This window comes from Montipora foliosa, chromosome 2, assembly GCF_036669935.1.
Source record: "Montipora foliosa isolate CH-2021 chromosome 2, ASM3666993v2, whole genome shotgun sequence".
Lineage (NCBI taxonomy): Eukaryota > Metazoa > Cnidaria > Anthozoa > Scleractinia > Acroporidae > Montipora > Montipora foliosa.
This window is the reverse complement of record NC_090870.1, coordinates 54,983,456-55,000,046: the sequence shown is the minus strand read 5'-3', so window position 1 is coordinate 55,000,046 and position 16,591 is coordinate 54,983,456. Positions and strand designations below refer to the sequence as shown.

General features: G+C 38.6%; 1 protein-coding gene across 1 annotated transcript; it reads right to left on the bottom strand.

The window, feature by feature from the left end:
• LOC137993601 (parafibromin-like) lies at positions 1–16,437 on the bottom strand. Its single transcript, XM_068839550.1, has 21 exons — positions 16,306–16,437; positions 16,109–16,202; positions 12,980–13,018; positions 12,767–12,797; positions 12,246–12,320; positions 11,093–11,148; positions 10,766–10,789; positions 10,406–10,467; positions 9,447–9,558; positions 9,122–9,226; positions 8,393–8,494; positions 8,209–8,281; positions 7,920–7,984; positions 7,599–7,677; positions 7,101–7,124; positions 6,782–6,869; positions 6,096–6,269; positions 5,711–5,799; positions 5,460–5,536; positions 5,315–5,379; positions 1–3,145 (listed from the first exon to the last, which is right to left on the bottom strand). Exons 1-21 carry the CDS (start codon positions 16,434–16,436, stop codon positions 3,109–3,111), a joined length of 1,602 nt encoding a protein of 533 aa, XP_068695651.1. The 5' UTR covers position 16,437; the 3' UTR covers positions 1–3,108.
• Positions 16,438–16,591: the final 154 nt, after the last annotated feature.

Genomic DNA, 16,591 nt, shown 5'->3' with positions numbered 1-16,591 from the left:
TGAAATTTAAAGTAATGTATTTGCATTTTCAGATAATTCTGTACACTTTCCCAACAACCCGATGGTCATTCAATGGAGAATACGTTTTATTTGTAACCTCGCATAATAGAGGAATAACTACTTAGAATCGATTAGACGAAAAACAATTCGATCCACCCTGTAGGAATCGACCAATCTCAGTGATCTTTCCATAACAAAATGGGAACGATCTCTTTAGTCTCGCTGCGTTCTAACGACAGGATTTTCTCCTACAATCAGGCGTAACCCTAACTCTAACCCACTTTGAAAACTACGCTCGCATACATAATCTCTTTAGCCAAGGGCTAGCAACGGTCCTGCGCGCATTTTTAGAAAGCTCCATTAACTTTAAAGTGGTACTATGATCAAATTTTTACCCCTTGATTTTTTGTGTGTATCACAAAGAAGTCCATGAAAGAACAAAGTAGATTGAAACTTGGTAGTCTAATAGTTCTACAGGAAACACACCTATGGCTATAAAAAATTATGTTCCCATGGCAACTCACTCTTTTCCAGTCCCCACCCACTTCATTTCAATATGTTAGTGATTTGTAGCTTGAAAAATGTTAAAACAAGGCCACAAACTCGAGCTAACATATTTATATGCTTGCTGGATCATGCATATGAAGTGCTGTTAGCAAATATCAAAATGGAACGCCAAAGGTGGCCAGAAAAGCTTTTAATATGGGGGAGGTCTGGAACCCAGTATGATGCCATGGTAACAGAACTGTTAAACTCATATTGTGGAGAACATTTAGTATAATCGTACTGCAAAAACTCAAAAATCTCTGATACAAATTGGCTGAGATATCTCTTTTTATCATATTTGAACAAAATTTGGTTGAGTGTATGTATGGATGTCCACCCAAATCCCGGCCCCAATGGACCTATTATTATCTTTCCTCTTTTTATGCATTTCCGTTTTTAATAATTTTACACATCACGTAGCCTTTTTATGTCATTTCCGGTAAATATAAAGATCTTGTAACAAGCGTTTATCCATTCAATAAACCTGAAGAAGGCTGGTGTTGGCCAGCCGAAATATTGTAACAACGCCTATCTTCACGTTGTCTTGACCAACCTTTACAGTATATTCTCTATTTTTAAAGTTTTTTGGTGTGGTCACGATCTATTTTGATCCACCGTAGAGCAAGTTTTGATCGTACACGATTTTTGCAGTGGCTTCATCCTTAAAATTAGTTGTATGACGTCAGCACTTGGCTAATTTGCATATTTTAAAAACTCGAATATCTCTGGAACGAAAAGAGATATTTGAAAAAAGTAAACAGCGTTTTTCTTCTCACGCAGACTACTTGTTTATGTTTCAAAATGGCTTAGATTGGAAAGATTTTCGTCGTAGTACCACTTTAAGAACCATATCGTCCGTGAAAACGCCTAAAACCATTTGAACACTTGGGACGCTTGTCTTAAGGCACGTTCACTTGGAATAACAAGTTAAACATGGCTTCAAGGGCACGAAAAAGGTTTAAGCCGCGCACCGTGTCAGGTTAACAAATTATGTTACCGATGATCCACCCTCCTACATTGACGTTTCGCCAAAGTTTACTCAGTTTCCAATTGCTTTCGTTTGATCATCGAATGCAAAATATACCAATGATGTGAAGTGTGACACCACAAATACTCTGTTTTGGGTACAGTTGAGAAGGAGAGATATATACATATATATATATTACATAATTATATAATTATGTAAAGAGAAGGATTAAAAGGGGTAAACCTGCATGGTTTGATTCTTGGATCTTATGAACTGCACTTCCAAGAGAATAGAGAAAACATGGCTCCAACATTGTGCATTGAACAATTAATTATTAAGACAACTAGAAAACTTCTCTTCTGGTGATTTCACGCCGTTGTCATACAGAATCCCTCCTTTTACCAATGATTATTACTGTTTTGTGCCGTTGCAGTAGCCGCTTCTTTACAAACTCCCTAATAACGAGCTCACGCAAGAACCACGACGACGGCTACGTACGAGAACGCTGTCTAAAAATATTATTTCTCGTTTTTGTAGTAATTTCGCAATTACTCCTAAGTCATTCCGCGTGTAAAGCGTGGATCAACATTTCAGGAATAAGTGCGGCTGTTTGGAGTGAGATTCGAAAATTTATCGTCAGGTGCTCGTGTGCTCCACTTAACCATAAATTTGGTCATTTCAGGTGGTTGTCAGGAAGAGGACAGACGGGAGATGTTCGAGAATAGGGAGCTTAAGTACGAGCGCTTTTGAGACGCAGACGGCAACCGGAAGTGAGCTGATTTCCCTTTTAACTTTTCTTCACCCAACCGCATTTGCATAGCGAAGTATCTTATCTCCATTAAAGATGATTGGTATAATGTCTGGGAGACATCACTGTCCTAGTACGCGAAATGTTGTCTTCCGGTTGCCGTCCGCGTGTCAAAAACGCGCATGCTTAAGCTCCCTACGCGTACGCACGTGCGGGGATTGCAAAGCTTTTGTTTCATGGCGTTCTCTTTGCCGTCGCCGTCGTCTTGCGCAAACCCCCTTCATAAGCCTCAGGACAGAAGGTCGATTAACCGGAGCCAAGTCATTTCCCACATCTCCCCTTGAAGCTATCATTTTTCAAAAATCTTTTTCTCGACCCTCACAGCTTTTCTGCCAAACATTGGTCTTCCAGCCAACCAATGCACAATCACTATGGTTACGCCAAATTACACTGTAAAGATGGAGGACTTACATGAAAATTAAGAAATAACCAGGTCTAAGGAAACTGGCTACCATTGTTTATCCCTTGTCAGACGCTTGTGATCTCCTTCGTACGGCATTAGTAACAAAGGCAACAATTTCAGCGGAAAAAAGGTTTCGTCACGGCTACGTCGTTATGTAGTAAGTCTGAACTAGTGTTTCGTTTTTAAATTTACTGTCGACATTAATTAACATGAGCACAAAGAGAATTGTTCATGTCGCTGCAAGCTCAGGTCTTCTCGGGCTTCGTTAATGATTGAAATGACTTCCGTTCCGCACATAGACATTCGTTATCCGTGACAATAGAGCATCAGTAGTCCCATTACACTGATCCCGTAGTATCCTCAATTTGAGGTAAATATTTGAGCTCAGAAGCGCAGGTGTGGTTTGTGCTTGATCATAAATCTGCCGCAAAAAGAAAGAAAAAGATTAAAACTGAACCAGAAGTTGCTGATAGACGGATGATTTACTCGATATGTACACTTTAAAAGAGAAGACAAAAAAAGTACAAAATCTTGAAACTATTGATTCTGGAACAACCGAAATAGGCCCTAAATTGCTCGTTTTAAGCAGACCTTACTCCGTGTCGAACAGAATTGTCCAAGGTTTGAACCCAGGAATGACATAATTGAAGAAATTTGATCCTCCGCGTAAGGAATCTTATTTAGGACTGATATTTCAACAAGCTTGAGTGGAAGTCAACTTCAGAGTTAAGTAAAAAAATGAAATGAAATGAACTGAAAGTCAGGAAAATCACCGCAGTCAAGTACTTAAGGAGGCTCGAAATAGTTTCTCCTTTTTTCAAACAAATAAACATATTCTGTCCTTAGATACAGTTAGGGCAATCATATCAAGACGAAATTTGGCCAGGGTATTAAGTACCTATCGTAGATTTCTCACATTATGTTTTCCTCCAAAATAATGTTACCATGGCAACGATATTAGGCATTTCTTTGAGCCTTAAAATCAACATATGTGGTCCTTTTTTAAGAAACGGGACGGTGAAATTTTCCCATTCATCGTTACCAGATAATGTTAGAAATACTCTCTAAAATATTTAAAATTCAACAAAATCTGTAGTTCAGTTTTTCAGAAAAATAAGTTTTTTTGAATTGTGTCTCTAGTTTTTTTTTTCACCAACAGAATTTTTTTAAATTTGAAAGACAGACGGTTTAAATTAATCTAAGCTAACATGCAAAAAATCAAAAAAATTCACCGTCCAGAAGCAGAGATATAAACGAGTAAAGTTGCAAAATCAGGAAAAATTAGGGGGTTACAAGATCAGCATTTACGCATGCGTCACCCGCTCATTCGAGTCCGCGCGCGAGTGGAGCTACAGGTCAACACAAACGGATTTAAGTAAGTATTAAACCGTTTAAGTAGAATTTTCGTACTTTTCGTGAATAGGAGATGTCTATTTATATGCCATGTATATAGGAATTGGAGAAAGGTAAGCGAAACTAGCGGTATTTGTTTATTTCTGGTGACCCATTTAAATCATAAGCTGACGCAAACAGCTTACGAATTGCGTGTGTGGCTTACGCGCGCGCGCTCAGCTGAAAACCCTTTCGAGCCTCCTTAAGCCCCCTGCTTGGAGGCTGTTTCAAGCACATTTGAGGGGGGATAGGCTTAATAAGAAAGGGGGCCTTAATAAATTTAGCGAAAGGCATTACCGGTAGAAAAAGAAAGAAAGAAACTAGAGTTAGGGTCTGGCCAAACGGGAAATGTTTGGTCACCAAATATGCTGATGTTAAAGTGAGTGGCCAAACGGTTAAAACATGTTTGATCTAACTCAGATCAAACTCCACAAGCAAAGAACTAGCGTGGTACGCATGCACGCGCCACACATGTTTGATACGGCTGTCTGAACGAACAATACTTTGGCCATCAAACACGAGAACAAACGAAATGTTTTAAGTTGTTGATCAAATGTTTGATGGCCTTTCAGATTTCATCAAACACGACCAAATACGCTCAAACAGCACCACAGAAGGTGGCCAAACGGTAAAATGATTAGTCACCAAACAATGTTTGATGTTTGTTTGTTATTTATTTGCTTGAGAAGGTTGACGTTTTGGCAGCTATTCAGCTGATGTGGACCTGCTATACCCACCAACCCATACATTCACAAAGAACAGCCACAACACCGGGAAATTCATCCCCTACTCTTCTCGAATAGTGTGTGGGTTTTTCAATGTCCCACAGGGAACTAATGAACATAGAAGATATTTGTGAGACGGGGCCTACGGTTTATAGTCCTTATCCGGAAAGACTTGAAAGTCTAACCATTTGCGGATGTAATTACAAAGGCAGCACAGTTATTTAAAGACCCTGAGTGTTGGTCCGGCCGGAGTCGAACTCACGACCTCCCGCATGGCCGCCCGGTGCTCAACCAACTGAGCCACCAGCGGTGCGCGTGGTATCCCTGCCACATGTATTTGTAATATGGCACTGCTTTTCGAAGTAATTTAGAAAATCGTCGTTTTACACCACTGTCCTAAGAAATTTTGTCCACGATTATAGTTTGGAAAAATTGGACCCAAATATAAAATTACCTATAACATATTCACTTACTTGTCAAGAATTTCCCAGAATCGGATGATAGAAGCTTTATCCAAATGTCTTTTATTTCGACTGATCTAAAGTTGTCAGATGAAACGAATATTAACAAGGACAACTCTGCAACACCACACAATATTTTGAAAAGGTAATTACGTACTGTTAGAATTTGCACATCCCATTTTTGAACATTTGGGTCCGTCTTCATCTCGTCATATTTTAGATAGAAACCCTTGACTGCAACACAACAAATTCAAAGTCAATCTCATTGAAAACGGAAATGCACAAGCTGTTTCCTTTTGTTTGGAAATCGAATACATCGTGGCAGACTAAGTAAAGAAGCTTCGGTAAATAACAATGATAACAATCATATCAAAATAATAAAAATAATGATTTAGATAACAACCCTACTTTTTGAGAAAATATCAACTGGTGAGGTGTATGGCCATCCTTTGAACTGCCATGCAGGCCCTTGGACAAAAACTGCTACAACACGACTCCTGTGGAAGCAAGCAAACACTTGCATTATTTCTGTGTACCTGGCTTGGTAAGTACCAGTAAGGCTAAGCAGAGGAAAAGGGAAGTGGAGAAACATTATGGCAGCTCTCCCAGCCATTAAAATGCAGCTCTACCCGAACCACGTGCACCGAAGCAATAACAATGATATTGTTCTTGGTGAACGTTGCATCATTTCTGCTTGCACATGAATAATGCTGCTGTATATTTTAGCATTGCAAAGTGGAAGAATGGCTGCATTCCAGGGAAGTACAGTGTGTAAAGTTAATCACTAACATACCAGTCATTGTGTTGGAGACGGGCTGGGTTGTCAATCACTCTGTATGGAACAGTCACTGTTGTTGGCGTGGCTCCAGGTGCAGCTTGGGCCTGGTGAATCTCCTTCCTTCGCTGAATAAGGACCTCATTCTCACGTCTCACACCCTGTGCCTTCTTCTCCTCAGAACTCACAAACCTTAAAGAATGACAACAGTTGGTGAAAGTAGCATACAACAGATGATTGCAGTGAGTGAAAGTAGCCTACAGCAGATGCTCTCAGTTTGAGTATTGTAAGAGCAGAATTGAGAGTTCTGTTAGCTGCTTCCTTAGGTGGAACCCTCACATGACTTCTGCTAGCCCAAATTAGTTTGAATGGTTTCCTCACAGGCAGTTGTTAAATGAATTTTTGTCCTTTGGCCCTTCTAATCCAAAACAATTTCTAAAACTACACTTTTTTTTCCAAGTTAGCCACCTGTTTACACCAAAGTGGGTAAAGTTGAAAAGTCAGGAATCAAAGTGTTAAGACTATGACATCGCATAATACAGATGATGTTCAAGGATGTATTCAATGATTCAGATTTGGTCTGACCAAAATTGCACAGGCCTTGAAAAAGATCGCAAAGAAGAAGCTCTCTGGATTACTAAGAATGGGACCTTTCAGTATGAGGTCGTCACTCAATTATTAACACAATGAGAAAATAGTCTCACTTGAAATCTTGCAGAAGGTCCTGTGCATTGAACAGTGATATCAGTGAAGTTGCACCAGCAGGAATTATTATGATTGGTGTTCGAGATTCTGGAAGGAAACAAGCAATACCAAAATCTGGCACATAGACACTTTGAATCTCTACACAGCACACAATTCATAGATTTCCTCAGCAATCCATTGAGTTGATGCCAAATTTAACTGCAGCACTCCCCACCCATATAAACGTTATAGAAAAATGAGGGAAAATATGGCTCACAGTTCCTGCATTCAATTAGTGACAAAAAAATAACTTGTAACATAAATAATTATTAGTCTCACCTCGTTTCGCAGGCTTTTGTGGGACTAAAACAAAATAAAGAGTTAACACAATGAGATAGTTGTGTCATGTTATTTTTCCGATCTAGGCAGTAAATGCTGTACCATATTACAATGTATCACTGTTACTTTTTTAAGTGATTAAAATGTTGTAGTATACAACCTTTCTTAGATCTTCTATCATGAAGCACAACACAAATGAAAAAAAAAACATAAAAAACCTTACACATCTGGGAAAAATATCTCTTCATTTCAATAAACTTTTAGTTTAATTTTGTTGGTTAAAATGTTTTGCACTACAAAAAAACAAAAACAAAAAACAAAACAGTGGGCCTGGACACTTGATGCTAATGTTAAATTAGAACTTTGCAATATTCGAGACAGTTTTGTATCACATTAATTTATAATCTGTCTATCTTCATCCTGAGTTTGTGAATATGATGCACTAATGCTGCTCAGTTGTAAACATCAGAGGGCCCTTCAATAACTTGTCACACTTACGAGGTCTTGGAGACTTGTTAGGTTGTGTATGAGGAGAAGGACTAGGTAACACTCTTTTGGCAGGCTTTTGAACTCCTTCCTGGGAAAATAAAATGAAACAATTGTCAAATTTGTAACTCTAATTCATCCTCTTTAACATTTAGCAGTTGCTAAATATATAGACTGACCTGTAAAACATTTTGGATTCTGTAAATTCAAATGGAAGCTGAAGCTATATTTAATGTAATAGAGTTAGACACAGTTCTTTTTAGTAGAATTTAATTGACCAGTGCTCTTGACGTAAAGCAAAAGAGACAATAAATTAATTTTGTTACACACTACCTTCACAGATTCCAAACTAAGACCATGGTATGTTCCCATTGTGTCAATTTTGAATCCCTCAGTTTCTGTAGGGATCAAAAACATTGTTAATGGAGCATCAAGCACATAATTAATTTAACATAAACTCTCTTTGTAGTAACTGTTCTTTGGCAACACCCTCATTAGCTTGCATATGAGACCTAGCACCCACAAAAAGGCCTTGTGTTGAAGCAAATTTACCAAATAACTTACCACAACATTATTATGTGCTGTTACACAGTCACGATTTGGTTGGTAAAAGGTAAATTACCTTCTTTCCCTCTAAATCTCTCCTGATCATATCTGTTGTATGGTACTGGGGTAGCTGGCTTTTTCTTGACTTCCTGTACAACAAACATGAATGACAAAGAAATAAAAATTATGAAAAGTTAATTGGTTGAAAAATGTCTACCACTGACAACACTAAAAAGAGAGACTGCCATCTTAAAACGTACTGGTGTATTAGCAAAAGGGTCTTGATTCTGTAAGTTCTTGACTTTTCCTTCCTCCTGAGCTTTTACTGATTGCAGTATGGCCAACACATTCTTTAGGAATTGCTGCAAAATAAAGCAGACATTATGAAATTTATTCTCAGAGTATCTCATCAAGTGACAAAATGGAACACACATGCATCATGCCCAAATAAACGTGGCAAAGAAATGGACTAGCTAAGATTACAAGATTGGCTAACTGTCTTTTACATGACAACATGCCACTGGTAGTTACACATCTCAGTATAAGCAAGACGTTTGTTAAACCATTTAAAGTTTCTACTTTTCATGACTGCTTACATCCATGCTCTCCTTTCATGTTTAACCAGGAGGTCCTGAGAGAGGACCTCCAGTTATCTGGACTAATCCCAGAGGACGCAAACAACCACATTTTATGGAGAAGGGAAATGGCTATGCAATGTCAGACCTGCGGTTCAGTGGATAACTGACATCATAAAGGATAGTGAGTGAGTGGGTGTTTCCCTCACCTTTTTCTTCCTCTTTTCCTTTTTTTTAATTTTAGCACAATTAATTTCGAAGCAGCTCTACTTTTACCTTTAACTTCAAAAGTATGATGTTGAATGAGAGCACAAGTAAATGCAAACTTTCAAAAAGCGCTGGTCAGGGTTTTCTGGCACATTTTACTTTCCTGAGTCAATTTCATGCACATATTTGCCAATGATTAACACAAACCTTTCCAGAGCTCTGCAACACAGAGGTCCTTGTTCGCAAAGGCCGCTCACGACTCACTATGTCTCTTGTAACATCAACTTCTGCGTCTACAAAAAACCTTTGTTCCTAATAAAAATTTAAAATAATTACAGTACAGTATTTGGAGATATATATAATTAAGAAAGCTTCAATTCAAAACAACGCAAACCAGAAGAACAAAGGCAAGAGAGAAACTCAACTGCATAATAAATTAATATTATAATATTGTCATGTATTATTATCATCATTTTGGAGTTGACAAATTATTTGTCTCCTCCTTCCTCTTGAAATGATTTTTGGTACTTACCAAAGCCCCAGCTTCCAAATCGTCATCAACTTTAATCGTGGTCCTTTTTTTTGCAAGACGCTTAGCCTTGATGGCTGCAATCTTCTCAACTGACATGGCATCACTCAAAGACCTATAAAAGGTATTTGAGGGTAAACAAGCTTTCCAAACTAACAAACGCTGCAAAATCAATACATGATCATTGTCCACTGATCAGATGGCATACAAGGTCAAGGGAAATTACACAAACTGGTCACTACATTCATAATAAGCGAGACATCTACAGTGTTATATTGATATTAGTATTAACCCTTTCACCCCTAAACCAGCCATACTTAGTATTTTACTCTGCTAATGCAGCAGTAAATGTAAATTACCCCCCCCCCCCCCCAACCCAGGCCATAGCAGCGAATTGCGGGGACTTAAACTTATTTTCACTCGACTTTGATCCCCCTGCAGGCTGGAAGTGCGCACAAATTCACGATCTTCGCCTACGAGACTGGGGAGTAAGTGGGGACTCCACTATCCATTGATCAGCAGTTTCTTTTTCGGGCCTCATGGTAATTTTGCATACATTACCTTTTTTTCTTGCGTTTCCATTGAGCTGATTAGTCCTGTATATGTGCAAAACAAAATGCTTTGCAAAGTTTTCAGGTCACAATGCACATCCAGAGAGTTTTGTTTCACAAAATTTCCCATTCAAGGAAAGGTGATTTGTAAAGAGCATTAAATTATTATTTTGTTCCTTTCACGTTTTAGTACGTACTCACATGTTCCTGAGGGTAGGGACATTGGACCAAACATATTTCCCCAGAGGGGTGGACTATTTTCTCTGTTTCACAGACTGCAAATTCCAATTCCCCACTATGGCCTGGGTTGGGGGGGGGTTTACTTTGACTGGTGCATAACGCCAGATGATTTTACTCCTCAATGGGGAACCCTCAGGAGTCAATGGGTTAAAGTAAAAAAGAAAACTGTACCTGATTTGTTCGGTGGTAACAGTCCCCTCCTTGTGACCTTCAAGCCGAGCCTCCAACCTTTTCTATGAATCCATGAATTGAAACTGATGAGAAGTTGGTACACACGGTACATGTAGAACAAGCATTGCATATAATTATCACTGTCAAATATAACATCTAAAAACATTCTGCATCTTTAACCAGTTTCAATTGACAACTGGACTGGATGACCTAAAATTGGGTGTGCATCACTAAGATTCTTAAAAATTCCTCAGGAAAGACAAAGGTGACACTTAAACTTCCTTGTTAAACAATTTGGTATCTCAACATTAAATGACAATTATTATAACTTTGAAAAAGTATTTGACAAATTAAATTTACCTTATCAAGCCGTAGCTGTTCTGTCTGCAAAAGATAAGCATATGAAACATAGTTTAGCTTTGGTAACAAAACCAAACTGACTTAACTACCTTTCATGCTTCAACAAGATAAAAGCAGTTTCCATCTACTGACAGGCCACAGGCCAAGGAAACCCATTCACAGGCTATTGATTGCCACTGGTTTCTGCTCCTAAATATTGTGCTCACCCAACCATCACTTGGTGATGTAGTATGACTACCATACCAAGGTTTACAAAACAGTACCAACACTTGCTATTAAATTCAAGAACTTTTTCATCAAACTATACATGTAGCACGATACTCTGACCTCAACTCTTGGTTTCTTGAACTCCCCCCCTCCTGAATCATCTCCAGCTCTTTTTGCTGTTTTTTCAAAAATACAAATTATTCAAGATAAGTAAACTACTCTAATACTAAAAAACCTCTGATGTGTCTTGTTTCTGAAATTTTAACATTTTACTAAAACACTACACCAATTTACTGGAGGGTAGGTGCCACAAAGGTAGCAAAAGAGGCTCAGGCAACACTATCCTAGCAGCAAGGAGGTCACCATGGCAACTGAGCCAAAGTCCACCCCCCAAGCACCCGTCAACACATCACTGAGACCAGTGTGTGGAATGTATACTATTACTAGAAGATGGGAGGGAGGGAAAACTTTGTCTAAATTATATTTGGCCTTATTAAGGTCTCTTACCACTCTATCTTAATGCCACTCTTGAATAAAAACTTGAGTGTTTTATTGAAGTTCTAATATTTAGATTCAGCCAAGCCTAAAATCAGAGCTCCTGGGTTATTTATTCTGACAGTAAGTTAACCTGGCTTGAGCCTGCAATCCAGTCAAAATCCAGTACCTGGTCAGCGGTCAACTCTTGAAAAAAAAGCAGCTGACCTCAATGAGCTCTAAACTTGAGTGTGTTATAATGGTCATATGATACTGGTCAGTGGATACCTTGTTTTGACAGGTGTCAATTAACCATGACATGGATGTCCAATATTGAAGATGTACGCCGTAAACCAGCCGGAGTTTGGCCGCCTCAATGAGCTCTAAACTCGAGCCCACAATATTGTCACATGATACTGGTCACATTGACATGGTGGACGTATGTACAGTCATACGGTGACCAAAACGAAAGCTGCGCTATTACCACTCTATCTACAGTGTACTACCACTCCAAATCACAACATTCCAAAGTCTCATTCAGCCTCTCCCATGCAAACAACTGATAACATGTGACCTTTTCAGTGTATTCATCTCCCAAGATGACCACAACATTAATTTTAGAGACAAGATTTCACCTTTATCAATCTGTATGCACCAAAGAAACTTTCTGATGGTTGTAGTACATATTCAATGCACAAGGAGTCCTTGGTACACTTTCATTGCTCAAGGGAACAGGTTGTAATTGACCTGCACAGCATACATGTATTACTTGGCTGTTGAACCTTAAAGGATTTTTTACCTTGTGCTTGTGCTGCAGCTGAGCGCTGGTTAGGCATCTCCAGTGGAACACTCTTGTCAATGCTACTTGAAGTGTCTGTTGAAAATCGGGCAAATTGTAGGGTGTATTATCAAAACTAAATTTAAGTGGTAGCAATATTTAGGAATGGGTTGCATAATCAAGCTACTCTACAAAAATGCACTACTACTACTACTAATAATAATAATAATAATAATAATAATAAATCTTGACTTTCTGTGAACAGAACAACCTGTGAGAAGATGGTATTCAAACTTTGCAGGCATATCATTAATCCCTGACCTGATAATGATGATGATAATGATAATAATAATGATAATAATAATGATAATAATAATAATAATAATAATAATAATAATAACAACAACAACAATAATAATGATGATGATAACAGAATGTCATGAAATTTATGTGCATGAACAATAGGTACTAAGCTGCAGTAACAGTCAGAGCCTAAATACTTTAATTAATTTACAAATATATATAATGGTTTAAGAATTTACCTGTCTCTCCATTGAGGTAGCTGAGTAATCCCTGAAAAGTAAATACATCATATACATTGAATTTGTGTGTTTATTGACAGGAATCTTCATTAAACTACGTCAACAATAAGGAGTGCATTGTAAAGTTAAGAGAAAAATAGATTACATTAAAAAAAATACATTACCGGTATAGATTTTTATCATTTTTTGAAGTTGAGAAATGCATGACTGTACCTTTCTGTCGGGTAACCTAACAACAGGAATCTTTGTACCCTGTAAATAGAGAACCAAAAATCACTTATTGGACAATGTCTACTGACAAGTCATTATTAAAGAACTATCAAAAACACCTTAGGAGACTAACTGATGACAACACATCAAGAGAAACATCAGTATTTATAATAACATTGCCAGTGACTAGAAGTTTAAAGTTCAAACATTGAACTGCATGTGTCAATTCCAGGATTTCACCCTGGACCACATTGCTGGAGTGCACATTTTCTTTGGCAGCTCCTTCTCTGCACCACCCCGTATTTACTTTTTTTAAAATATCTCTTTTTAAAATAACTCATTGATACTTGCCCATATATGGAAGTAGACGCTTCAATTTCCCGGATAACAACAACAACAAAGGCTCGCAATGTAAAGTGGGTGACTAAGGTCCTTTAAGTTCAGCTATATGTATGCATATATAGGATCAAGCTATAATAAACTAGCTGATACATGTAGATATGTAGTATATTTCCTTCTGTCTACTATTATTGTTTATTTCCCGTTTCACATTTTCAGGGGGGCCTTCATCTCTGGTTCTCCCTTCACTGCCTCTGCTCTGCACATTACCTCCAGCCTCTGCAGTCACCCCACTCCAAGTGGATCAGTTTGCTCTCGAACTCAGCCACCACCCTAATCAGCTCTAGTTTCGTTGTGTTGGAAGGCATAAGTCAGGGTTTCGGGTAGGCTATTTTCAACCTCGCAGGCTCAAATCAACTCTTAGAAACAAACCTTCTGCCTATTTTACATCCATGAGTCGTAGATTCTTATTTGGCGAACAAAGTATCCCTTGGCAAGGTAGCTGGCCCCTTTGATCATCCTCCCCTGCCCGGTCTTCACATCAATAGCTTTGGTGTAATCCGAAAGACAATGGTTAAAGAGCTCTTCAGCAGGTTGGGTTTACCATTTCACCCCCTCAAATGTGTGGGGCCTTCTTCTGTCATGGTTGTCCTGAGCATTGAACTGGACTCTAACCAACACGTTGCTAGACTTCCTGCTAAAACCTTGGAAGCAATGTGTGTGCTAGTCAGTGAGTGGCGTGCTAGGAAGTGGTGCAACTGTCGCCAGTTAGAGTCTCTAATTGGCCACCTTCAATACGCAGCCAAAATAGTTTGGCCCGGCAGGACTTTCTTGCATCGAATGATAGATTTGTTATGTTGCTTTCGAATGAGACCACCCTATTCACATCAATAGGAATTTTGCTTGGATCTTGAATGGCGGCATACGTTTTTGTCCTTCTGGAATGGGGTAAGCTTCTGGCTCTTCCCTGGCTTGGAACCGTCCCCTGACATTGAGGTGATTTTGGATGCATCAGGGTCCCTGGGCTTTGGTGCCTTCTCCTCTGGTACATGGTTTTTTGGTTCTTGGGCAACCCCTCAGGTATCTCTTTCCATAGCCTACAAGGAACTTTTTCCAGTGGTGATAGCAGCACGGGTCTGAGGAGGTCTGTCGAAACTCTTAATTTTGAAAAACAAACTAAGATGTCCCTTTTTTAGCTTCCGTACATCTATGTTCCTTATTCTTTTGACTAATTTCCACCATAAATGTTCCCTGCTAGTGGAGGTCTCTTTTCTTTTTGCTTTCGCTGGGCTAACGAGTACAGGAAAAGAGACCTCTGAAAGGGTTAAAACTCAATTTGATCCAACCGCCGTCCACAACCTTGGATGGCACTCTTCAAACCACATGCCCCATGATATGTTTGCTGATTGGACTTGAGCCCGCTGTGTCCCGTGCCTTTCTTTACAGTATTTCTGTTGTTGTTAAGTGAGCCCACGCAACTTGTAGTATCACATTAGGATTTGGTCGCTAAGTAACCACCACGCATGCTCAACACAATGAGTTTCGACCCACGGCAGCGGCCCCTTTTTTTTGTACTTGTCAGCACAGTGAACACAAATGAAAAGAGATCTCTGCTAGCAGGGAACCATAAATGAAGGAAAGATGCCAAACATTTGCAAATAACAGTACAGGAGGATAATGACAAAAATTTTAATAAGCAACCCTGACCCTGCGTTTTGGCTACTACCGATGAAATCTACATTTTTGCTGATCGATCACAATGATAAAAACAAAAATAGTTTTCTGCTGTTTTTCTTTCTGTTGCGAGAAAATTGCTGTTGAATGTTTTCAATGCAGACAGAGAAGTTGACCTGGTCTTAGAGAGTTAAAATATTATGGTCGACTGGTGAATTTTCTTCTTGTTTATTTGACCTGCAGAATGTCTGTAGAATTTTGCTGATTGATCTCAATGATAAAGATAAAAATAGTTTTCTACTGTTTTTCTTTCCCTTGTGAGAAACTTAATGTTGAATGTTTTTCAATGCGGGCAAAGAAGTTAACCTGGGCCCGGTTGTTCGAAAGACGATTAACTTAATCCAGGTTAGCTTAAACTTTTGTTTTATGTTTTCAACTTTTTGATGAGAGTTTCTTATCCTTATTTCTGTTTTTCAAGATTAACTTATTCTAATGTAAAGTTTTGCCGACTATCAGCGTTGAAAAGCATTTGGGAGTAGAGAAATAAACTCCTTGGTTAATTTTTAACCTGGGATTAGCATTAATCAGCTTTTGAACAACCAGGCCCTGGTCTTTGAGAGTAAAAATATTGTGGTCGATTGGTGATTTTTTTTCTTGTTTATTTGACCTGCAGACTCTAACGCGACAAGGCAATACAAAGCTTAATGCACAATACAAGAATAATCTATGATAGTTTCCACAAAGAAGTGAAATGAAGTTGTCGCAATCACCCCCAATAAGGCCGCTTATGTTAATATTCTTAATTTTTCTTTTGGATAATAGGCAATGTGTCAGACGATTTAATACATCTGTCCAATTTTGCCGTAATCTATTGTTTACAGTCTATTGGTTATTGTTAATATCATCGGTGTTGGGCTTGCTAAACTTAATTAAAGTATGCTATCTTAAGACGAATTTTTTTTCAAATAAATGGCCTTAAATTACTCAAATGGAACAGACAGGAAAACTCTGCATCAAGAGTAACCATAGTGTTTACATACAACCGCAAGTTAAAATCAAAACATCGCACATTTCCATAATCGATCAAGTTACATATTTCGCATTTATTCTAAAGCTCACCGCTGCACGTTGGACATAAATTGGATGTGATAGGTGCACATTCTTTAAGAGAAACAGCAACGACTCCAAAGTGTAGTATTCCTTGGGCTGCGATCTAAAAAAACACATGCAGATAAATTTAGCATTTACATGGCCGAACAATCGTTGAAGTCGACAAAAGAAGCAGGCCATCGAACCAATACCCTCATTCTACTTACTTGAAGATGACATAATTCGTCTTAGCTGTCCTCGGAAATGAAAACTCGTCGAATATAATTTCACCAGCTCTTTCTATTATCTCCTTTTTGTTGATGTTGTATTGGCGAAGAAGCGATAACGGATCCGCCATTTTTAGCCAATTTGTAAAATGAACGGTTACTAAGTTGAAAACGTACAGTTACAAATTTTCACGAATATCTCCCCTCCCCTCCCCTCCTCCCCCCCCCCCCCCAGCTTCATCTTTCTGCAAATGGCACCTACCACTGATACAATCGACATTTGGGA